The sequence below is a fragment of the Archocentrus centrarchus genome, chromosome 7 (assembly GCF_007364275.1).
Source record: "Archocentrus centrarchus isolate MPI-CPG fArcCen1 chromosome 7, fArcCen1, whole genome shotgun sequence".
NCBI lineage: Eukaryota > Metazoa > Chordata > Actinopteri > Cichliformes > Cichlidae > Archocentrus > Archocentrus centrarchus.
The window spans coordinates 11312927-11337644 of NC_044352.1; the positions used below are offsets into that span (position 1 = coordinate 11312927).

Genomic DNA, 24718 nt, shown 5'->3' on the forward strand with positions numbered 1-24718 from the left:
GAAGCAGGCTCACTGATTTCTCCACTGAAACTGCTTTTGCTGAGCGTAAAGAATGCCGGCCTTCATGTTTACAACATGGACATACTGTATACTGCCAAACATGCAGGAGTGTACCAAACTCCCCTCTTGAGCGCTTAGTCCTCCACCCCTCATCCCTGATGCAGCTGTATTCTCAAGACTCTTCTTTTTCTTTTCTTTTTTTTTCACCTCTTTCTCTACATCCTCTTTTAAAGCATCAGAGGACAGTCAGGTTGTGTCCTCTAGCCGTGTTTCTTCGTGTCTAGTGTCGTGGTGCGCGTGTTCATGTCAGTACTTGTGCCTACTGTGGATCGCATGCTTTAGCCCTTGACTGGACACAAACGTTGCTCACAAACTCCTCTTGACCCTTATGTGGACAAACGTTGGGGATCCTTATAAAGTTATCAAGGGAACCAAATAACTTATTACAAATTTATCATATGTGTTAACAGTTCTGTAAAAACAAATAGGAAATAAAGGCCTTTTAATTACCATGACTTGTTTGTGTTTAATATGCAATCTCTCTGTGTGTCTGATGCATCATGTATTAATGTCACAAAAAACAACATTTTCTTCCTTTTACCATTTATTAAGCAGGTTGAATTAACCACTGTGTCCACATTGAGCTGTCACTCAGAACATTTTAGACTATTCAATATACAATCACTCCATAAATCAGTATATCTATAGCACGTGTAGAAATAGCAGAATCAGCTATAAATAATTTATTTACAGTTCAGTTAGTGGATGTGAGCAAACATAACACTGGTAATACAATATGTGCTATGGCTGGATTCCAAAACCATCACATGGTTTAAGGACTACATGAAACAATGAGGACCTTGGTCAACTCAACCATTAAGTGAAGAGAAGACAGATACCAAAATCTCTGTTGCGTCTGTCACTGTACAGAAGGAGTTTCAATGCAAAATAATTTGAAATGTAAAACTTGGTGTGACAGCTTTATAAATTAGATATAATGCATTAAACAGGGTTTTAAGCTAAGCTGACACTCTGCACTTTATTGCACTCTGGGTTTAGTTCTTAAGGAACTATTACAAATAGTTCTTCCATAGTTTTGTTTCTGTTGTAACTAAACTGATAAAAGTCAAAGTCCTCCAAGCATTTTCAAACATTGAAAAATATTTAATTGTAGTAGTGATAAGAGTTTATATTTCAAAACTTTGGCTTTTGCTCATGTTTAAGACCACACAAATATTGTAATTTATAATGCAGTGATAGCAATGAAGTGCATGATTTTGGTATTTGTATTTTATTCGCTGAACGATAAGAAGGCCAACAGGTCAACCAAAAACTAATCAGTGTATTCCTTTGAAACAAAACTGACTAGGCAAAGTATAAAGATTAAAACTAATACATCCATAAATAAATAAATATATATCTATTACAAAACATAATAGACAACATTTTCATTTGCACTCCAAGCATCTCGCTCTCTCTCTTCAGGCATTCGTTTGTTTTCAAAATGAGATACTAGCCTAACAAAAAAATCCTCTAGGAAGAGCATGGATTTTAAAAAGTATGGCAGCTGAAAACACACAAAGGAAAATGTGACAAAAATAAATCACCTTCTCCTACAAAGTGTGCATTTCTGAATGTGTCGCAGGGCTGCTAATGAGGCACACAGTACTTAGCCTTTCAGGCTTATTATGCAGTCTATTCATAAAAGCCCAAATAAACATGTTACATTTTTGCACACTAGGTAAACAACAACAAATGTCTATTTGTTTTGATTTCAAATTGCTAAAAAAAAAAAAAATTGGACTGAAATGTTTATCGGACCAGTTGAAATGATAGTTTTTTGCCAAAGGTTTATCATGTGTATCACATTTGTACACCCCGGTGCCCTAATGCATTAGACCAGATGCTGCATTAGAAAACCGTAGAAAAACATCCACCAAAGACATCCACATTTGGGAGGCACTGAATTGTGGCAAGCAAAAACAGCTGAGTGACAAACCTGAGAAACTTCTCAATAAAAGCAAACACAACCCAAAACATGCACCTTATTAAGCTTCACTATCTTTAGCCTAGAGTGAAAATATGTCAGACTCACGTGTGATAAGTTTTTGTATTTTGTCTTTTTAACATCATATGTCAAAATAAAGGACAGAAGCTACAGTTCAATAAAGCATAAGTCAAAAATTGGTTTCTCTTTTTTTATCATTAAAATTATATTAAACACTATTATGAAGTGCACAAGTAGCAACCAAAGTGTCCATGTGATGTGTTTGTATATTATTAGGTACAGTGACTTCATGCAGTCTCCTGCATTTGTTTGGACTTGAAATGTCATCCAAACAGTACATCTGGTCCCTATTTTGTACATGTGAAAAATATGAAAAAAAACCCAAAACAAAACAACATTATATAACAATGGAAAAATAGTTGTAACTTAATTTGTAAAATGTGACTGAAATGTGACTATAATTGTTAGGATGTTTCTGAAAATGCAACCAAACTGGCCTGTCAGCATACAGTAACTCAGAGAAGAGTCAAAACCTGGGACCTTGTGGATAATAACATTGCTATATCAGGGCTGGAGCATCCACAGACACACACCAGGAATGTCAGACACCTTTATCATTTGGACAGTTTGCTGATGACTCTAATGAGAGCACCGTTTTCATCCTTTAGTCTCTGGTTGTCTGACTTGAGCTCTGTTAAGACCTGGGACAACAGAGGGAGAAAATGATATTAGAAAATCAGAAAACTATACAGTCTTTGCAGTGCCATTTAAATGATTCTTAGATAAATTTGTAACTTAAACTTTGTGTGGTACAAAGAAACCAGGACTATCCACTGCATCTTTTGTCACCACTGAAGTTGTCTTTCACTAAAGTTTGAAGTCAGGCAATGAGGACATGCTCTACAGTACTTGATCATGCAGTGTGGTGTGACATTGACAGTATGTCCTGAATGTGAAAAGTGACAGAGAATGAAGTCAGAGAGAAAGAAACAGGGAGGGTCAATTTCCCAAATCTAGGTCATGTCTCTCATGGGGACCAATGACTAAAAATAACCACCCTCTTTGTCAAAGTATTTCCCCTCTACTGGAGACAAACAATCACCCTCTGCACTAGCTGAGACACATTACTGCAACTGGTGAATGAGCAGAGGCATCTGGCATTAACATGTTTATACCCAGTATGTTGAATATTGAGCCATAAATTGAAAGTAAAACCCCTCTGCTCAGGCAATACCATGCTGTGAATAGAGTTAAAGGATAGTTTGATACATTTGAAACACACTAGATGAGATGACTGATAACATTCCCAGATCTTTAGGCCATATATGAAGCTACAGGCAGCCAGTTGTTAATTTAGATTACCATTCAGAGTGGAAAGAAGAGGAAACTCCTACCCCTGGTCTGAATAAAAGGCACAAAATCTGCCCGTTAGCACCTTTAAAACTGTTTGTTTAATCTGTACAAAAGCTGAATCGTGTGCTGGAAGTTAGTTATTTCCAGGAGAGTGAAGGTGTTGCAGTGCTACCATTTTGAATATTTCATAGTATCCATTTACTTGTTAAACACCTGCTAAGGCAGCATGAAAAATATTTCCATAAATAGAGTAAAGCCTACAAGCTAGTGCTGCATCACACACGAACATGTCTCACTGTCCTTGTCTCGTATACCAATCACACCCCCCCCCCCCCCCCCCCCCCCCCAAATTTGGTGTTATGTTTACGCTGCAAAATTTCCCATTCTTCACTCCTACATGTCAGTGCTTCTTTTGACCCCTCCACCACCCCAGCCTCCACCTGTAGATCCATCCATCCATCCATCCATGCATCACCACCCCTCATTTTTAAATGAAACACATTTGCAACTACTGATGAGCTTGCATCCTAGATGCCAAACTACATTCTGCTGCAGTAATAAATCAGTCTTTTGTTATTATTCCATACTAATTTATAGCAAGTCTAGTCTGACTTTGTTTTTCTGTAAGTAAACAAATAATTTGTCAGGTTCTGTAAATATTAGACATTTGATCAATAAATCAAACATTTTGACATAAAGAAACTTTACTAAAGTTGATTTTGTCCCTAAAAATCTTTAAACCATTATCAGACTGCAAGATGTGTTTCTTGAGGTTAGATTCGATTAGCTGGTGAAATGGTTCCATTTGTTTCCAACAGAAAATTTGGCATACAGACATTCGAGTGGTATCGATCCTAACTCTCAGAAAACAAAAAAGGCCGATGGGCTTATTTCCAAAAATGTCTAATGATACCTTTAATTTCATATATCCACTGCTCATTAGCAAAACTGCACACTGAAACAAAATTAGTTGTACGTCTGTGCCTGTGTCTCATCCAGTGGCAAAGCACTTGTTCTTTTTTAAGGCTAATGATCTCACACATTTCATTTCCTTTGGAAGATTGAATAGAGTGGCTGTTACCTTGGAAAACAACTTTGCATTGATTACACAGCACATTGCACTGGACTTGAATATATTTAACTGCTGTCAAAACTAAAGGTGCTATAAATGCTTTTATTTTTCATGATGCAGAGTCCTAGGTGTTTATGCAGGATGGCAATCATACAGTATGGTAATAAATAAATAAATACAGCTAAAAACACATTGTGCATCTCATGCGTGCCACATAAATCTACCTAAATCTAAAGTTCAAACAAGGCTTTGTGAGAACTAGGGGAAGAGGGCTTCAGGACTGCCCTAAGAAGAGATTAGGTTTAAAAAAAAAAAAAAAAGTGCACAGAAGAATGCATTGCAGTGTGTGTGGGGAGGGAGTGAGCATAAAGAGGGTGCAGGACCTGCCTGAGAGGAACACAGCAGAGGCTGAAGGGGCTGTAGAGGCACCAGAAGGAAAGAGAAGTGTGGGTTATGTGGCTGAGGAAGGGGAGAGGAAGGGGGAAGGAAGGCAGATGATCTCAGAGGATCAGAGGTCCTCTGTCTCCGGCATGGAGGCCGTCTCAGAGAGGCGGGCGAGGACACGAAGCATGGCTCTATTTTCAGCCAGGAGACACTCGTTCACCCTCCGCAAGGCCTGGACCTGAGCCAGAGCAGGGAAAGCCTGCATACAGGAGGAGAGAGATACACAGAGGGGCAGACAGAGAGAGCATGCAGGGAGGCAGGCCGTGATGCACAGAGACACTCATACAGAGACTGCAGCCATATTCACTCATACAGGCATGCACCCACACACCAACACAGAGAGGGGAAATCAAAGAACCAGAGCTGAGGGACTTATCAGAAAAAACTTATATAAACAATATTTACACAACAGAGATATTTTGAGACAAAATACCATAAGGTGCAACAAGCAAGCAAAGTCATGAAGCCAGTTCTACTTATTTATTTGTGATTTATTTGTGCTCATCAAAGCTGGGCTTTACTGGGAAGTAGTTAGGTGCTGATATGTTATTATATGCATAGGACTGCAAAGAAAAGGCAATTAAAATTCATAGAAAGCCAAGAAAGAAAAAAGAACGAACATCTGCTATATTTCATCATTTGCACAAGACCCTCTTCACTTAAAAGTCAAAGGAATGGAAATCCTTCATTTCCTCCCTCTTCTTGGCCTGACTTTTTGAGGTAAACCTCAATGTGGTTCAATATAACTGTCTGTGGTTTGACGCCATTCCTGAAGGTAAACCACGGAGCACACACACACACACACACACACACACACACACACACACACACACACACACACACACACACACACACACACACACACACACACACACACACACATTCAGGGCACTTGTGGCATTTCAGCTACCCAGACACAAGTGGAGTTGAATGTGGCAAAAGATGATTTATAAAAGAGAACACCCAGCTGCACCTTGTACACGTTATAAAAGCTGCCTGGTTTGAACACTTAACAGTTCATGCATTAAATGTTCTCTTGGATTAAAACAGCACCATTTCTGGAGATGTGCCCTTGGCTGTAGTGAAGAAAAGGACACAGCAAGCCAAGAATGCATAATGATCAGTATCCCTTATTACACTCTTTTAATATTGAGCTCTTTGATATTAAATCAGATCTGACTACACTCTTGGGTTCTGAGGATAATTTTGCACAGTTATTATTCATTAGGTTTTAGAGACTGTCAAGAATAATTCAGCTTTTCCATTTGAAATCTAAAACTCAGCAGAGTAATCTGACACGTGCAGTATTACCACATTCCCAGTATTTTAAGAGGGAAGACAAAGACATCAGTGAAATGCCCATAACTGAGGCCAGTCAAGCGCAGAGCTGCAGGGTAGGTAGTCCAAAAACCCAAAATGCACCCCCTATCTGCAAGAAAAGTAACTACAGCAAAGTGAAGCTGAAGATGTGCAAGGAGAGTAACAGCTTCAGGAATTCTGACCTTGTGGTCAATGAGTGTCACAGCTACAGTTTACTGATTTTTTTTTGATAGCTGCACAAACATCTTTACTGACACACAGACACTTGCTAATGCTATTTTTCCTTTTCAATAGGTGGTGCAATTTGGCAGTACTATGACAGCAACTGAACAGCTCTCTCTTGTGGAGAATCTGATGCTTGCTAAAAGTGAACAGGTGACTGTGAGGGTGTGCAAGCCAGTTCTTTGAGATGATGTGCAACTAAAAGGTTGTGTTCCTGTGCTCCTATAGCTTTTACACTCAAAGTCAATGGTATTTTTGAGAGGAAAAAGTCCACATGTGCAAACATGCCCAGTCTCTGGCAGAACAGAAACATGTGAGGTGATAGGCAGGTATCAGTCACACCTCTGTATCATAGCAACCACTCACCGTCCCCCCCTTCCCTGAGACAGCCTGCCCTCAGGGCTGGTACCCACAGCGAAACCGCAGTGGGGCATCCTGCTGAGGGAACCATGACAATACGGGGGTCAAACATCTACTGCTGATAGACCACACTGCTGTACGGTTATAATATCCTTGGAACTCTGCATATATTTTATAATTCCCAAAAAGTTGGGACTCTGTATAAAATGCAAATAAAAACAGATTCCAATGATTTGGAAATCTCATAGATCCACATTTTATTCACAAAAGAACATAGAAACCATATAAGTGTTTAAAATGAGAAAATGCACCATTTTAAGAAATAAAAAAAGTCTTTGGGCCAGGCAATGTTTACCACTGTGTAGCAACCCCTTCTTCTTTTAACAACAGTCTGAGGACACCAGCTGCTGAACGTTTGGGAGAGGAATGTTGTCCCATTCTTGTCTGATAGAGGATTCTAGCTTCTCAACAGACCTGGGTATTTTTAGCTTCATGATGCACCGAATGTTTTTAGTTGGTGAAAGGTCTGGACTGCAGGCAGGCCAGTTCAGCACCTGAACACTTTTACTGAGAAGCCATGCTGTTGTAATAGGTGCAGTAGGTAGTTAAACACTGTCTCCCTGAAATATGCAAGCCCTTCCCTGAAAAAGACATTGTCTACATGGGAGCATATGCTGCTCTAAAACTTGCATACTGTATACCTTTCAGGATTAATGGTACCTTTCCATATGTCCAACCTGCCAATGCCATAGATATTAATGCACCCCCCACAGCACGCAGAGATGCAGGCTTTTGATCTGAGTGCCGATAACAAGCCAGGTGGTCCCTCTCCTCTTTAGTCTGGAAGATGCGGTGTCCATGTTTTCCAAAAATAATTTCAAATTTGGGTTCGTCTGACCACAGAACAGTTTCCCACTTTGCCTCAGTCCATTTTAAATTAGCTTTGACTCGGGGAAGATGGCAACATTTCTGGATCATTCAAATATGGTTTCTTGTTTCCATGACAGAGCCTTAACCTGCACTTGTGGATGGCACAGTGAACTCTGGCCACAGACAGTGATTTCTGGAAGTATTTCTGAGCCCATGCAATGATTTCCATGACAGAATATTGCCTGTTTTTAATGCAGTACTGCTTGAAGGCCTGAAGATCACAGACATCCAATATAATTATTTTTGGCCTTGTCCCTTGCACACAGAGATTTCTCCAGATCCTCTAAATCCTTTGATGATATCATGAACTGAAGATGATGAAATATTCAAAGTCTTTACATTGAGGAAAATTATTCTGAAATTGTTCCACAATTTGCAGACAGTTTTTGACAGATTGTCAAACCTCTGTCCGGTTTTATTTCTGGGAAACACTGTCTCTCTAAGATGTTCTTTTTATACCCAATCATGTTACTGACCTGTTGCCAGTTAACCTGATAGTTGCAAAATGTTCCTCCATCTGTTTCATTTTAGTGCTACTGACTTTTCCAGCCCTTTGTTGCCTCCATCCCAAATTTTTTTTTAGATATATTGTTGCCATCAAATTCAAAACAAGCTAATATTTTTCATGAAATAGTAAAATGTCACAGTTTAAACATTTGATGTGTTCTGAATACTGTGAATAAAATATAGGTTTATGAGAATTGCAAATCATTGCGTTCTGTTTTTAATTTACGCTTTATTTACACAGTGTCCCAACTTTTTTTTTTTTTTGTAATTGGGGTTGTATTTTTTCTCATGAATTTATTTTATGCAGCTCAAACAATCAGATTATAATCTTATCGTGTACATTGTAATTGCTTACACACACATTGCAGACCCTTTTAACTCAGGCCTGACATTTCTTTGTAGTTGTGCCCTGTGTTTCTTTGTGAGGCAGAATACACACAGAGCAACACAGGAATGTCTTGCAAAAGCAGGTCTTTTGCTCTTGGATAGGGTTTGGTATTCAGCTGGAACTAGGTCACAATGTTCACCCCAACGGTGGGATAAGTGGAGCAGGGGAACAGCAGCACAGACTCCTCCTAAGCCTGGCAGGAAGTGGCCCAGCAGAACACTGTGGGTAATGAGCCTGAAGCACTAACCTTCTCTCTCCTTGACTCCAAACCCACCTGGCTACCCACAACCCTGCAGTGAGCTATATGTGTATACTGCTCTGTAAAAATACTTTTTTTTTACATGCTTGATCTAGCATGAGTGAAAGGGGGCTTGGCTGGAAGCACTTTCAAGGACTGTCAGTATCACAATATTTTTTGGAGAAAACATCAGTGAGATAAGTGAAACACAACTTGTGTCTGAAACAAAGTAGATGCCATTTAAGTGAGCACACACTGTTTTTGCATCAACTGACCTTTAATTCCTCCTCCATATCTGACACCCGTTTCTCAAGGGCTTGTTTTTCCTGTAAATAAAGAAAAAACAACTGAAATAAATTCACGTCTCTGGTCCACTGGAAGAATGAAAGGCTGTAAGATTATAATTTGAAGCAGACAGGAAAATTGGCAGGAAAAAGAATGCAAAGAAGTTTGGATGCTCATCCATCTTCATAATCCAGAATAGTATGATCAAACAAAATGCCAGAAGGTTATTAAGACACTTACCCTTTTCTCTGATTCAAGTACTGAAGATCTTTCAGATATCGTGTCATGTCTCTAAATGAGTATTAATGTCATTGGGAGAAAATATTGAAAAAGCTATTTTAAATTTTGATCATGACTTCATTGAAGAAATAAAAAGTCACATCTTTCTTCAAGGGATGTTGGTGAGAACAAAAAAAAAGCAGGATTTTTCAGATTGGCAGACTTTTGTCTAACAGTTTTCTAAAACATGGGTCAAAGTACCTGAGTGACTTTCTCCAGTTTGGAACGTATCTTGGCTAGCTCTTGTTTGCTCTCCTGCAACCTGGACTTGAGTTTTGCATTTTCATGCAAAGCTTCTGCATACATCTAAAAAATTAAGAACAGTAAAATAAAGGAATAGATTTATTAAATAGATTCTTGGTATTTGAATTTCTATAACCAAAATGTTAATGAAGCTACAAGGCATAAAAGGAGTAACACGATAAGAAGTGTTACGTTCAAGTTTAAGTTGAATCACAGAAATCACAAAACATTTTGGAACAACAGGTCAGGGGTTTGAATCCCAGCCAGAGCATGCATCCACTGTTCAGGGTCGTGGGGGGACTGGAGCGTCTCCCAGCTGTCATAGGGCGAGATACTAACACAGAGAGACAGACAACCATTCACACTCACATTCACACCTATGGGCAATTTAGAATCACCAGTTAACCCCAGTAACTGCATGTCCTTGGACTGTGAGAGGAAACCGGATTGCAAAACCCACACAAAGAAGCAGACTCCACACTGAAAGGCCTGAGTGGAGTCTGTCTTGTTTGAAGGTCAGCTGTGAATGACTATATGATATTAACCCTCTGAGGCCTAACTCCCACAACCCTAACCGCGAACCTAACTCTGACCCTAGGCAATCATAGTGTGTAATTTTTGTTTTTATACTTCTTATCCCAAGTTTTGGCAATCAGTGAACAAAGTAAATAATCATTCTATCACACATCAAAAAGTATTACATTTTTTTCTGAAAAAGTCTGTTTTGCCTTTCCTGAAAACAGAAGGTTAGGATAAGCTTAGAGTTAGGGTTATCAGAGGGCTGATGTCCAAATAAATTGCAGTGCATAGATAATTTTAAATCCATACCATACTATTGGCCATTTCAATTAACTAAAAAAGCCATTTTCACTACAAAAATAGATGCAACGTACATAAATCTAAAGTGAAACTGTATCTAGGACTGCAGCTTTGAGTCAGTCACAAGGGAATGAGCTTTTTTAAACTGAGAAAACAGTTACTACCTTCTTATAGTCTTTGGCAGTGGAGTCTTGCTCCTGTTTATTCAGTGCAGCCAGCCTTGTCTCTCTGCGTGTGTATGAGCTGGTGCGGCCCAGTGGCTTGTCTGTTGCACTCTCTCCAGTCGAGTCAAATCTGGAGGAAACAAGGTTCATACTCAGTCCGCAATGCAGCTTTGCTTATAGTGTTTATTTGCATTTTTTTCCCCTCAGTTGGTACGGTTCTGTAATACAGGAGAGGGAAAAAAAGCTAAACCCTTACCTTGACAGTCTGTCATGCTGAAAAAAAAAAGAATAAGCCATGTTAGTTTGATTAACACCACAGCGTGGAAACGTCACGCTGTAAAAATATTCTGTCATGGTTAGATCAAGTCCTGTTCATTTGATATGACCAAACAAAGACTTGGCAGAAAAAACATTTTCCATTTTGAGACAGCAGAGAACAAAAACAAAACTTCCAGTTGAATTATCACAGCGTGTTCAGGGGTCTTTAGTTCCAGATGGAAGAAGTATATGTAGAAGTGGGATTTAATTCTCCACAACACTCCTCTGACAGCATTCACAGAGGTCAAACCTCCCCGGTGTGCCTGGTTAATCTTTTGGAACATGCTGCTGCTGTGCACATGCCTGTAGCACAAATATGACATAATGACATCAGAAGTCAAGTATCTCTTGTATGATGGGTTGCCATCTGACCTCAGACAACAGACTGATATCAAACTGTCCTGGCAGGTTCCTGCTATGACTAACCCAGTCTATGTCGCTGCCAAGTTGCCTGTTGTGGTCACATTCTGTGTTTGTTTCCACTTCACCAAGCAGCCTGGGCACTGTGTGACAGGAGTTGCGTATGCATACTATTCTCTGGCTACATTTGGTTTCTGTTTTCATAAATTACGTTACCTCAGGGACGTCACTTTTAAAGGAATTAGCGCAAAACTAGAAGGTGGCCATCGACTGCCTTCCTGCATTATTTCACATGAAATACAGTCATGTGAAAAAGAAAGTTTTCACATGGATCTATGCAGTCCTGTGAAAAACAGGGCAATAAAAGTACAGCTCATGACTCAGGAGCTTGTAGAACCAACTTTAGCAGCAGTAACCTGAAATAATTGTTTATGACTTATCAGTCTCTCACATTGTTGTGGAGGAGTTTTGGCCCACTCTTCTTTACAACATTATTTCAGTTCATTGAGGTTGGCAGGCATTCATCTATGCATAGCTGTCTTAAGGTCTCATCACAGTGTTTCAGTCGGGTTGAGGTCTGGACTTTGACTGGGCCACTGCAGCACCTTGATTCTGTCAATCTGTTGTAGATTTGTTGGGATGGTTGGGATCCATTGGCCTGTTGCATGAACCAGTTTGAGCTAAGCTTTAGCTGTTGGACAGCCTCCCATTTGGCACTACAATACTTTGGTACACAGAGGAGCTCATGGTTGACTCGATGACTGCAAGGTGCACATCTCTTGTGGCTGTAAAACAAGCCCAAATTATTACCCTCCACCACCGTGCTTGAAACTTGCTATGAGTTGTTTGTGCGGATATGCTGTGTTTGTTTTTGCCAGATGTGTTGCTGTTCATTGTGGACAGACATTTCCACTTTGGTCTGACATCATTCCAGAAGTCTTGTGATTTGTTCAGATGCATTTTTGCAAACCTAGGCCGTGTTCCTTTAGAGAGAAGGGGCTTTCTTCTGGCAACCCTTTCAAAAAACCATACTTATTCAGTATTTTTCTAATTGTGCTGTCATGAACTTTAACATTTAACATGCCAGCTGAGGCTTGGATGGTCTGACCTTGGTGAAAGCATGGGGACATCCACTCCTGGGCAGACTGTGACACTGTGTTGCAAACAGACCAGCAAGCCACCAAAATGACTGCTTTTATAGAGGTGGTCACACTTGCTGATGATCAGATAATAAAGTGCATTTGATTAGCAGAGCCTGGCTGTAACTTACTCTTTCAATTCACAGGACTCTAGTGCAGTAGGGTGCTCTTAGATTTTGACATGACTGCATAGAGTCCTGTGAAAACTTTTTTTTTTTTTTTCACATCACTGTATAACTCTGTGCACTGTACACACTGTATACCTGCTATTGCAATGAACAAAACTGAACTAAGCAATAACTTCAGCCAATAAAAGGGCAGAGGTTTATTCACTAGTCATACCAAACTGGAAACAAGTAATGTTGAAGCTCTCTGCTGCAGTCTCATTAAACGTCCCTAAATTCATAGATTTGGAGTTGCTCTCCAGGTAGGCAAAGAACTCTTTAAACACCTGTGTTTAGAAATGCTTGGCAATAAACATTTAATGGGATAGTCTGGGCTGTTTGAGACAAGAAGCAGATGTTAAAAGAATATGGTTTACAAAGACAGTATATGTCCAAAGTAACGGGTAATCCTGCATTCAGATTTAGTGAGTTAGGAGAATATTTTACACAGCATCACTGGAGCTATTCCTCAGCAAGTGTTTATATAACTGAGCCACTGCTGCCTGTCCTTATGTGGTCATGTGCTTCAGCAGAGCTATCCAGGAAAAAACAGACCTCCCTGACCTCAGATGAAAAGGGCTAAGGATGGAGCCAAGAAGAGCTCTCACTTACTGCAATCTCTTGTGCAATACCAAGGAGATTCCTCAATCAGATTCTGTAATCATTCATTAAGCAGCAGGGATGATTGGACCCCTGGTTGTAAGAATAAATTATCATGAAGCCTGCTTGTGGAGATATGAACCAAACTCTTTCAAGATTATTAGTTCCTGTACGCAAACCTATTTCACACTAAAGGATTAGGAAATTGGTGAATGAATTAGCTTTTTTTTTTTTTTTTAAACTTAATTCCAGTGAAACTTTGAGTGGGCCCTGTGGGGATTACAGGGCCAGATTCAGGGGAAACGAGTGAGTCCTTATACGACTAATAAGTGCATAACATCAATATTGAACCAATGCCAGAAAGTGAGCCATAGTTGAATTCTATTTCTGATGACAGCTGTACCAATCTGATTGCCTTGTTAGGAAAAATGGAGGGAGGAAGAAATGCCACATGTAGCTTAGCAAGCTATTTAAGGCAGAGCAGAAGAGGGTGGAAATGAACAACATGGTGTCAGACTGGTGGAATCAGCCTCAGAAATGGTGCAGGCTTTACTACGGGCACTCAGTAAACAGAGCTGTTTCCAGTTTTATAGCTTGCCTGGATCAACATCATAGACACCGGTACACACATGCATGCCACCTGCATGAGCTCACTGCCAGAGTGTATAAATGATAATGCTAACAGCAGCTTAGAAGAGCCAACAAAATCATAATTAGCAGACTCTTCACCCTCCTTCTCACTTCCTTCACTTCCTTTCCACTTTCTGCCACAGCATCACTCCTTCAGAGCTGACTGGATGACTGCAGTAGGAAAATCTTAGCTCCTCACACTCTTTTCACTCCCATCAGTGCAACTGACACTACGCACGCACACACAATCACACAAAAATCTTTCTTCCACATTCAATCACCTTTCCTCACTTAAGCCAGTTCTCCCTCTCTACAGTATTAACTCTTCACGCAACATCTCAGACCTTCAGGAAACTAAGAGCATCTTCCTTGTTTTCAAAATGACAGACTCAAATGCCACACATCAAATGGAAGTTGTTTTCTTAAATAACAACACTTATAAATATTACAACTGTCTATTGGTACATATGTTTTCAAAAACTTTATTTAATTTTGTGGGCCCTTCATGCAATAAAGGTGAGAGGCTGTGAAATGATTAGTGGGGATGCAGAACAAATGAAGAAAAACCTCAGTTTTGTCACTCTATGCTTCTTTTTTTTCAGACTAAGTCTGCTTTTTTGTCCTGTTTGTGGACCTGCTGAGACATTTAGAGGAGAAATGTTTTAGTTTTGGTGCAATTATTTGCTTTGATATTTAAGCTCAATCATATGTTTTATCCTTTAAAGAAGGTGAAGCGGATGTGGCAAAAACTGCAACTATCTCAAAGTCTTACTTTTGTACAGTGTGTGTCTTAATGTGCTTACTTACATTTCACCACTGTCAACATCTGCCAAATGTTGAGTGTCTGCCAATAATGCAAATATGTTTCTGTTTACTTTGACTTCCTGTTGCACACAGCTGTAACGCATATTACACCAGTACAATTATTGCATGGACCTGACTCCACCGCATTTTCTCTCCCAGGAACACACTGCCAACTCGGATTGGGCTAACTTCATGGAAAATTAAAGCCAGAGTTTCACCAGCACAGAGAGGCTGACACTTGTTGAAATGTGAGCAAAAGAATCCAAACATCCACTAGAGGCATTCACTGCTGGCAACAGTGCAGTAATAATGAGCGTGTCTGTGGTGTTGCGTGACATTACTGTACTGTACATGCCTCTAAACAGACAGAATCACATTGTGTCATTTTTTTCCCTCCTTTCTTTCCCTTTAAATGTGCCTGTCACAGAGCTTAGCTCAGTCTGATGCACTGACATAAACAGTCAAACTACACCCGTGAGAATAAGCCACTTAGGCAGAAAAAAATAACAGGAAATTACAGAAGGAATGCTTCAATCCAAAAGTCTTTTCCAGAAAATGTGGTCAGACTCTCAGCGCTTCAGAACAAATACTTGCCTCTCTTTCACAAGCCAGCAAATAAGTGGAGTCTCCAAGTAGTCAGGCAAATACACACCAATTATAGAGAAATTACAAATTATCTGTTATCCCGTTGATGATATAATGATTTCTTTTGTTTGGATAGGCTCACAACAGCACCTGTCCAAACACAGAAATACTGCTCTAATCTTCTAATTGTCTTATCAACTCAATATAAAAAAAAATTAGTACACTCTGGAAATGCTTAGTACAATGATTAATGGACTATTCAATTAACTGACAAATCCTTCAACTAACCGCCTGAGCTCTAAAACGCTGCTCCGCGTGTCCAGATGTCTTGAATAAGTCGACAAATTAGTCTGATCTAAGGATTAGTTATTAACATCTACAGAAAATGCAGTTCTTTCTTTGACTTTACAGACGTGTCATACTACAACGACCCTTTACAAACAATTAAAAAAGTTAAAAAAAATAAGAGTTGTGATATCAATGTTATTCAGAGTCACTGGAATAAATTATATAAATGGCTTTAATATCACAAGAAAGTAAAAAATATTCTGTGAGGTTCAGTTTATCCTGAAAAGGTGTACTTCTGTAGGAATAAAGCTTACTCTGTAATTTTTTCTGCAGGGGACGGAGAAGACGGTGGCGAGTCTGTCACTGACTTCCTGGTGCGAGTCAGGTCCTTGGTGCGTGGATAGTAGGATGACATCTCCCTCCTCTACCCTGGACAGGCAGATCGTCTTCTATTGTAACATTCACTGAAGCCACCACCAGATAACAGCTGCACAGACGCACAGATTCCCTCAAGCAACAGTAACACAGATGTCCATGACCGTGCCCCTGGGGAATCCTCAACAACAACAGGTGTGTGTGCGTTTATACGTGTGTTTGGTGTTTCACTGCAGCTACAAACTTCCCGGAGCTGGACACAGTTGCTGCTAAGTTTGGAAGGATTTCAGATGTGTGGTCACGCCTTTTTCAAAGCTCAGGCATTTAAACAACAAGCAGATAAAAATGCAAAAAAAAAACCCCCAGAAACAACAAAACAAAAATAATCTCTGCAGATCTAAAAACGCAGAACAATTCAGCTGAGAAAACAAACAAATGATTATCCCGTGTTCCGCTCTGTCAGCACTGAAGTCCTCTATGAAACGCAGAAAAGCCCAAAACAAGACAAGAGAGGGAAAAGTTTGTTCCCTTTGCTGCCTCTTCCTGAGTTCCCCAAAGTTATACACTCTCTGCCATCTCCCTCCCTCTCTCGCTTTCTCTCTTCTGCTCCTTTCACTGTTTGGTCACCCTCACAGTCCCACTGCTTCCCCCACCCCCCAGCCCCCTGCTTCTCCCAGCTCTCTTCAGCTTTGGCAGCTTTCTGTGGCAGCCTGCCAGAGGCTCTGCTATGGACGGACTCGGCACTGAGGGCTAAAAATTGTCCACCGATGTGAACAGGGATAAGAGGAGGTGGAGCACAAAGCCAGAGTCAGGAGGGGGCTGAAGCAGTTTGTGTCCTGGGAGTTCAACACGCAGTATTACCTGAGGAGCCATCAACAGCTGTAAAGTGTCAAGTAACTCAGTGCACCCTACAGTGTGATGGAGAGGGGATGTTGCCAGTATTAGTGCTACAGAGTGCTAACACAGAGTACTCGTGACACATCTCTTCCTAAAACTGACATCATGCTTCATTTTTCCCACAGCTGTATTGATTTTATTTTTAAAGCTCAGACCTGTATGACGGCCTTTTGACGTGCAGGTTTGTAAAACTTCAACATTTTATTAAAAAAAAAATAGTTGGGCATTATTGGGAAATACACGTTTTTGCTGTCTTGTCAGAATTTGAAAAGACTTTCTGAATTCTCAGGCTTGTATGAAGCTACAGCCAGCAGCTTGTTAACTTGGCAGAGCAAAAACACTTGAATAAGGGAAAAGCAGCTACAATGGCTCTGCTCAAAGATTCCAAACATGCCTGCCAGCATCTCTAGAACACTAATTAACATGTTATACCTTCTTTTGGTAATCTTTTGGATAAGCGGAAGAATATGGGTGGATGGATGGATGTTAAACAAACAAAATTTAATGTGTTAATTACTGAGTGGGGACAGAACCAGTGTTCCCTATTTTTCCCTGCTAAGCTAAGGCAATAGGGTGCTGGCACTAACTTCATGTTGACCATGCAGGTGGTATCAATCTTCTCACCTAATTCTTGGCAAGACAGTGAACATGGGTATTTTTCAAAATGTCAAACTGTTCCTTTAAACAAACCCTGCAATAACCCCGTGCTTTCATAGCTGGCTAAAGCTGGCTCATTGCTATCTTCCTTTTATAGTGAGGTACGCAGCACCTCAGAGTTCCCTATACTCCCTCATCCTTGCTCAGGGCAAATAGACAGAAAGCAAGTTAGGACTGAAAGAAACTGAGCACAGACACCTAGAGTAGAAACCTCACATTCAGAAAGAGGTCTTAATTTTTCATCCCAAGTACCATCACTTTGCTGTTGATAGGTTCAATTCCTCTATATAACATTTGTGATATGGTGATTGAGTTTTGTGACACGTGGTTCAAAATAAACTCCACAGACCATAAGTCCTAAAAAAAAAAAAAAAAAAAAAAAAAAAGAATCTGCTATTGGAATTAGTTATTAGTAGTATAGCAGTATATTTATATTACGCATTCTTTCTCAGTGACCCTCTAGAAAAAGACATTAAACTATACTGACACTGGTGTTGGATAGCTGTGTTAAGAACCTAGCCCAGCTGGAGTTCCCCCATTCTGATCATGAGCCTTAGCCTCAGGACTTTCCATATGGGATGCTATGCTCATGCATTTCAGCAAAGCAGAAAATAAGTGGCTACCTCTGAGATCCTCCGAGATCCTCTGAGCGATAGCAGAAATGTGGAAGTAAATGTTGGACTACCACTCGGATCAAATTTCTTAATCTCCTCCAGGATAAAAAGATACTGTTTGCACAGGTATTCTTGCTATCTCTGCTTGTCACCCTTAAGTAGCAGAATCTCTGTGTTGACTCCCTCTGCACCTGTCTTTTTCTGTGTTGTTGGAAAAAAAAAAAAAGAAGTGTGGAAAATCTGTTGCGATAATCATGGAGTCGTGCAGAGGTCGAATCTATTGATGGGCAGCCTGTCTTGCTTCTGATGAACATTCACTGCTCTGTATGATTATCACAGACAGATATAGTACCCGCTGAGATACTCTCATATTACTAACAGATCTCTGTTTCAGATTCCAGCACTGGGTTACAGCCAAATCCCTGACCTGGAGTCATCTCACATGGACATCACTTTCCATTCATGCTGTATTTCACCTAGGACATTCATAATCATCTATTATCTGGATACAATCTTATATAAGTCACAGCCTTATCATCTATGTGTTCCCTCTACTTACATATCTCACATGAATAGATTATTGCCATTGAAACTTAAGTGAATTGCCAGATTTTACCCAGTAGGATGGCATTCGTCATTTTGGGGAGTTTCATCCACAGCTTGTAGGTGGAGGGAGAACAGTAACAGTTAAGAGGGTGAAAGAGAAAGGAAAGTCAATCCCTCTGAATCCAAGGCTAAGACTAAGCAGAGAGTGTCTCACTTTTGCCCAATATGGTATGGAATGCTGAGACACCTCAGCCATGTGATGTGAAAAAGCAAAGTGACCTAAAGAGAGTGTGTGTGTGTGTGTGTGTGTGGGGGGGGGGGGGGGGGGGGGGGGGGGGGGGCATCTAGACTGTCTTTCTGTGAGATATTATCCAGCACTTCTAGTCACAGGAGTCTATGAACACATGCTCGACATTTGCGATTGCAGTGCTTCCTAAAATGTTGCATCAGAGATCAGAGCGGAGCTGCCTTTGAAGCATATTTAGCTTTTGGGTCAGGGAGGAACAGAATATGAACATGAAACAATGGTGCTAACAGATTTTGGCTTATACAGAAGAATTAATTTTACTGTGGCATCTTGTATGCTTTTAATACCTATAGCATTCTCATAAGTGACAGAAAAAAAAATCACTTTTATTTTGTGAAACATGTGAACTCATGATCACATTTTTAAGTTTAAAAACATTCCCAGGGAATCTGTATGTATCACACGGAAGATCTGTAAACACTGGCCTCGTTTGGACAAACACGGTATGAAAAGAGATTGGATTATCCTTTGACTCCATCTAGTGGTAGAAAGGTGAAACCATCTTTCGCCTCTCAGTGTCTGTGTTATTAAACTACAGGTGCTGGTCATAAAATTAGAATATCATGAAAAAGTTGATTTATTTCAGTAATTCCATTCAAGAAGTGAAACTTGTATATTGTATTCATTCATTACACGCAGACTGATATATTTCAAATGTTTATTTCTTTTAATTTTGATGATTATAACTGACAACTTATGAAAACCCCAAATTCAGTATATCAGGAATTTAGAATATTGTGAAAAGGTTCAATACTGAAGACACCTGGTGCCACACTCTAATCAGCTAATTAACTCAAAACACCTGCAAAGGCCTTTAAATGGTCTCTCAGTCTAGTTCTGTAGACTACACAATCATGGAGAAGACTGCTGACTTGACAGTCGTCCAAAAGACGACCTTTGACACCTTGCACAAGGAGGGCAAGACACAAAAGGTCATTGCTAAAGAGGCTGGCTGTTCACAGAGCTCTGTGTCCAAGCACATTAACAATAGAGAGGTGAAGGGAAGGAAAAGATGTGGTAGAAAAAAGTGTACAAGCAATAGGGATAACCGCACCCTGGAGAGGATTGTGAAACAAAACCCATTCAAAAATGTGGGGGAGATTCACAAAGAGTGGACTGCAGCTGGAGTCAGTGCTCCAAGAACCACCACGCACAGGCGTATGCAGACATGGGTTTCAGCTGTCGCAGTCCTTGTGTCAAGCCACTCTTGAATAAGTGACAGTGTCAGAAGCGTCTCACCTGGGCTAAAGACAAAAAGGACTGGACTGCTGCTGAGTGCTCCAAAGTTTTGTTCTCTGATGAAAGTAAATTTTGCATTTCCTTTGGAAATCAAAGTCCCAGAGTCTGGAGGAAGAGAGGAGAGGCACAGAATCCACACTGCTTGAGGTCCAGTGTAAAGTTTCCACAGTCAGTGATTGTTTGGGGTGCCATGTCATCTGCTGGTGTTGGTCCTCTGTGTTTTCTGAGGTCCAAGGTCAACGCAACCGTCCAACAGGACGTTTTAGAGCACTTCATGCTTTCTGCTGCTGACAAACTTTATGGAGATGCAGATTTCATTTTCCAACAGGACCTGGCACCTGCACACAGTGCCAAAGCTACCAGTACCCGGTTTAAGGACCATGGTATCCCTGTTCTTAATTGACCAGCAAACTCGCTTGACCTTAACCCCATAGAAAATCTATGGGGTATTATGAAGAGGAAGATGCGATACGCCAGACCCAACAATTCAGAAGACCTGAAGGTCACCATCAGAGCAACCTGGGCTCTCGTAACACCTGAGCAGTGCCACAGACTGATCGACTCGATGCCACGCCGCATTGCTGCAGTAATCCAGGCAAAAGGAGCCCCAACTAAGTACTCAGTGCTGTACATGCTCATACTTTTCATGTTCATACTTTTCAGTTGGCCAACATTTCTAAAAATCCTTTTTTGTATTGGTCTTTAGTAATATTCTAATTTTCTGAGATACTGAATTTGGGGTTTTCATTAGTTGTCAGTTATAATCATCAAAATTAAAAGAAATAAACATTTGAAATATATCAGTCTGCGTGGAATGAATAAATATAATGTACAAATTTCACTTTTTGAATGGAATTACTGAAATAAATCAACTTTTTCATGATATTCTAATTTTATGACCAGCACCTGTAAAAGTGCCTAGAAGTTTTCCACCTACCTCTGTGATGTAGTCTGAGCCTTCAGTGTCACAGCAGGGGCGTCTTTGTTGGTGCTTGGCAGAAAAAGTCGGCTGTGCTGCGTTATCTGCAGGATTCTGATTTTCATCGCTCCACCATCTCTCATCAACTGCACAGAAAAAGGGAGTTTTTTTTTTTTTTTTAACTATACTTGATCACTGCTAATAATGGACAGTGACAGTGTGCTTTATGATTAATAAACTTAATTCTAATGTTCTGATTGGGGTCTTGGAGATTTTGAGCCATCAATCAAATTCAGTTCAGTTCAATTTTATTTATATAGTGCCAAATCACAACAAACAGTCGCCTCAAGGTGCTTTAATTTGTAACGTAAAGACCCTACAATAATTACAGAGAAAACCCAACAGGCAAAACGACCCCCTATAAGCAAGCACTTGGCGACAGTGGGAAGGAAGAACTCCCTTTTAACAGGAAGAATCCTCGAGTAGAACCAGGCTCAGGGAGGGGCAGTCATCCACTCCGACCGGTTGGGGCTGAGGGGAGAGACAGTACAAAAGAAATGCTGTGGAAGAGAGCCAGAGATTAATAATAACTAATGATTAGGGGTAGAGTTATTATTAGTAGGGATTATTTATCATTTTTAATACACTAAACTCAATATACACTCACCAGCCACTTTATAAGATACACCTTGCTAGTATGATGTATCCCTTTTCCTTCATGACTAATTCAATTCTTTGTGGTATACATTCAACATGGTTCTGGAAATATTCCCCAGAGATGCTGGTCCATATTGACATGATAGCACTACAGTTACTGCAGATTTCTCAGCTGCACATCCCAAAGGTGCTCTATTGGATTGAGATCTGGTGACTACGGAGGCAATTTGAGCACAATATCATGTTCATGAAACCAGTTTAAGATTATATAAAGGGATGGACATGGTCAGCAACAATACTTAGGCTGTGGCATTTAAATGATGCTCAGTTGGTACCAAGGGGCCCAAAGTGTGAACCGTTGAAACCAGGATGGATCCATGCTTTCAGGTTTTTATGACCCTACTAAATGAATGGCAAAACAGAAATCAAGAGTCATTAGGCCATGCAATGTTTTTGCAACCTTCTCCAATTCTGGTGAGGCTGTGTGACCAGGTATGGCCTTCTGCTTCTGTAGCTCATCTGCTTCACATATTGTACATTCAGAGATGTTCTTCTGCATACCTCGATTGAAACAAGTGGTTATTTGAGTCACTGTTGCATTCCTATCACCTCAGTGTGGTCTGGCCACTCTCCTCTGACCTCAGGCATCAACACGGCCCAAAACAACTGCCACTCACTGGATATTTTCTCTTTTTTTGAACTATTCTCTGCAAACCCTAGAGATGTTTGTGTGGAAAAATCCCAGTGGATTATCAGCTTCTGAAATGCTCAGACCAGCCCATCTGACACCGGCAACCATGCCACATTCAAAGTAATTTATAGTGTCTTGTTTTTATTACTTTAAGGGGCAGGAAAAGAATCATTTCTGTATTTTTCCAACTTGTTATTATTATTATTATTATTATTATTATTGGTGATATTGTTGTAGTATATTCCATGGGACCCAAAACAAAACAGATAGAAAATATATTGCTTTTCCTACCGCTGAAGGAGCTGTTGCAGTAAAGCAGGCGTGGAAGCTCAGGCAGGATTTCTAATCTGGTTTCAAAGTTACCCTCCTGCACATTTGGAGTAAAATAAAGAAGAATACATAAATAAATCATAAATTGCATCCAAAGCTACAAATTAACCACATCTGAGGCAGAAAGTGATTTCTGAATAATTTTGTCTTCTAACCTTGTCCATTTGGCTCCATTTTAGACTGACATTAGCTGTTTCTGTGGACTCTGTCACACCAAAGTGAACTCTTCTGTCATCTGTAAAGCCCATCCTCAGACAGGACCTGTCCTCCAAAGTGCCTCTGTCCTCCTTTTTTCTGTCTTCTAGGCTGCTGATCTTCTGAGCCTCTTTCAGGTCAGTCAGAGTCACACCCTGCAGGATATTCATGCAGTTTCACATCTGTCAGCAGGTCGTCAAATCTATCAAAATGTAAACTTATGTAAACCATTTCAGTTGTACCTGTGTTGACCTGCGGGTTTGTCTCGCATGCCGAGATTTTGCTTTCCTCTGAGACTCTGCTTCTTCATCCCTGACTGGGGTCAGATATGACCTGGGTCAGGAAAAACACATACATATATAATAAGCAATTAGTCACAGTCATATATGTAATGAACTCATGCAGAAGCATTTTCAGGTTAAAATGAATAGCACTGATTGTATGCAGCTTAAATTATTCTATCATGCTGATAAAATCATGTTAAGCACATTCTACTAGTATTTATTGTGACCCATTGTTACATCGACAAGAGTGTTCTGCTATTAACACAGCTCTTTTGTGTTAGCTGAACACACTTATGCATTCTTTAATAGTCTTTCTTGGCATTCTGCTCCACCCCAGCATCCCACTTTCAGAGCAAATGCATGAAATTAGGGAAAGAACATGCTCTGAAAAGATGCAAGCCTGATATCCACCACTGGCTTCAGAGACACAAATAAAAAGCTGAACAAGCACCAGTGGAGAAGCTCATGTTTTACCCATAGAACTGCTAGCCCTGCGTCTGCTACGCTTTTACTGATATTGATCTTTCAGTTGTGGAGTCACCCTGAATCTTGAGTGAGATTCAATGGGCTGGTCAGCACAGCAGCACAATCTAACGTATGCAAAATTCAGAATTTGGACTCTATAATGTGCAAAAGGCTACAGACTGATAAAGTTAAAGTAATCAAGAACAAAACCCAGTGTAGCAGATAAAAAAAAAAAAACTAAACAAAACAGTATAATTATATGTTTTACATGTTGGTTTTATCCACCTACTCTTGCAAAACAAAAAACCTGCAACAAATTACCTTTCTTATGCCACATAAAAAAAAAAAACATTTATTTTTAATCAGCTTAGAAGTTACTTAGAATAACAGCCTTAAGACAGTAATTACTAATGTACATTTAAAAAAAAAAGTTAATCAAGTAGATCAAAGAAAAGTACTCATTTTCAACCCCCTACAGTATGTAATAATCCCAAAGCTCATTTTACATTAGTTCTTAGAGGCCTGCAGCACCTACACAGAGCATAGTTACTCTACATTAAGATAACAAACATCAGGCCCTGGAGCCTTGCCAAAATGGCTGCTTGTCTGAAAATCTAAAGAATGAAAACGGCTAAATAAGTATCTATGAATAGACCGGCATGACTAAGGCCCCCCTTGAAACCTACCTGGGAACAAATGCTTGCATGGTCCCTGTGGAAGGTCAGAGATTGAACAACTGAGATACTGCAGCAGGGATGACAGGGAGAGGCTGGAGAAAAAAGGACTATAACTGACCGGGGTGAAGAGAGAGAGAGAGGGAGAGAAACGGAGGGGGATGGGGGACTTCCTGCCTGGATGATGCATACACAATCAATTTAGGCTTCCTATCAGTCGGATGCAAGCAAGTCTATGCACACTTCAGCTCTACATGTGAGCAGAAAACTCATCTAGCAATTTATTGAATAAATAATAGGAAGATTAGAATAGAAATTGAATAGAATGCCTTTATTGTCATTATACAG

General features: G+C 40.2%; 1 protein-coding gene and 1 long non-coding RNA gene across 2 annotated transcripts; both read right to left on the bottom strand.

The window, feature by feature from the left end:
* Nucleotides 1–591: 591 nt before the first annotated feature.
* On the bottom strand, nt 592–4850 carry LOC115783787 (uncharacterized). The gene is made up of 2 exons (XR_004020238.1): nt 4817–4850; nt 592–2709 (listed from the first exon to the last, which is right to left on the bottom strand). It is a non-coding gene; the product is annotated as an uncharacterized LOC115783787 (long non-coding RNA).
* On the bottom strand, nt 4847–24494 carry LOC115783368 (protein phosphatase 1 regulatory subunit 12B-like). The gene is made up of 11 exons (XM_030734171.1): nt 24383–24494; nt 23190–23280; nt 22908–23102; nt 22714–22789; nt 21093–21220; nt 10889–10905; nt 10633–10762; nt 9608–9712; nt 9368–9418; nt 9118–9168; nt 4847–5076 (listed from the first exon to the last, which is right to left on the bottom strand). Exons 1-11 carry the CDS (start codon nt 24400–24402, stop codon nt 4942–4944), a joined length of 999 nt encoding a protein of 332 aa, XP_030590031.1. The 5' UTR covers nt 24403–24494; the 3' UTR covers nt 4847–4941.
* Nucleotides 24495–24718: the final 224 nt, after the last annotated feature.

Coding starts and splice junctions, on each gene's coding strand:
- LOC115783368 (XM_030734171.1), bottom strand. CDS start 24,402: ATGCAAGCATTTGTTCCCAG. Junction 23,103..23,189: donor AAACCCGCAGGTCAACACAG/GTACAACTGAAA, acceptor AATATCCTGCAG/GGTGTGACTCTGACTGACCT. Junction 9,713..10,632: donor CTGCCAAAGACTATAAGAAG/GTAGTAACTGTT, acceptor TTAATTTTTTAG/ATGTATGCAGAAGCTTTGCA.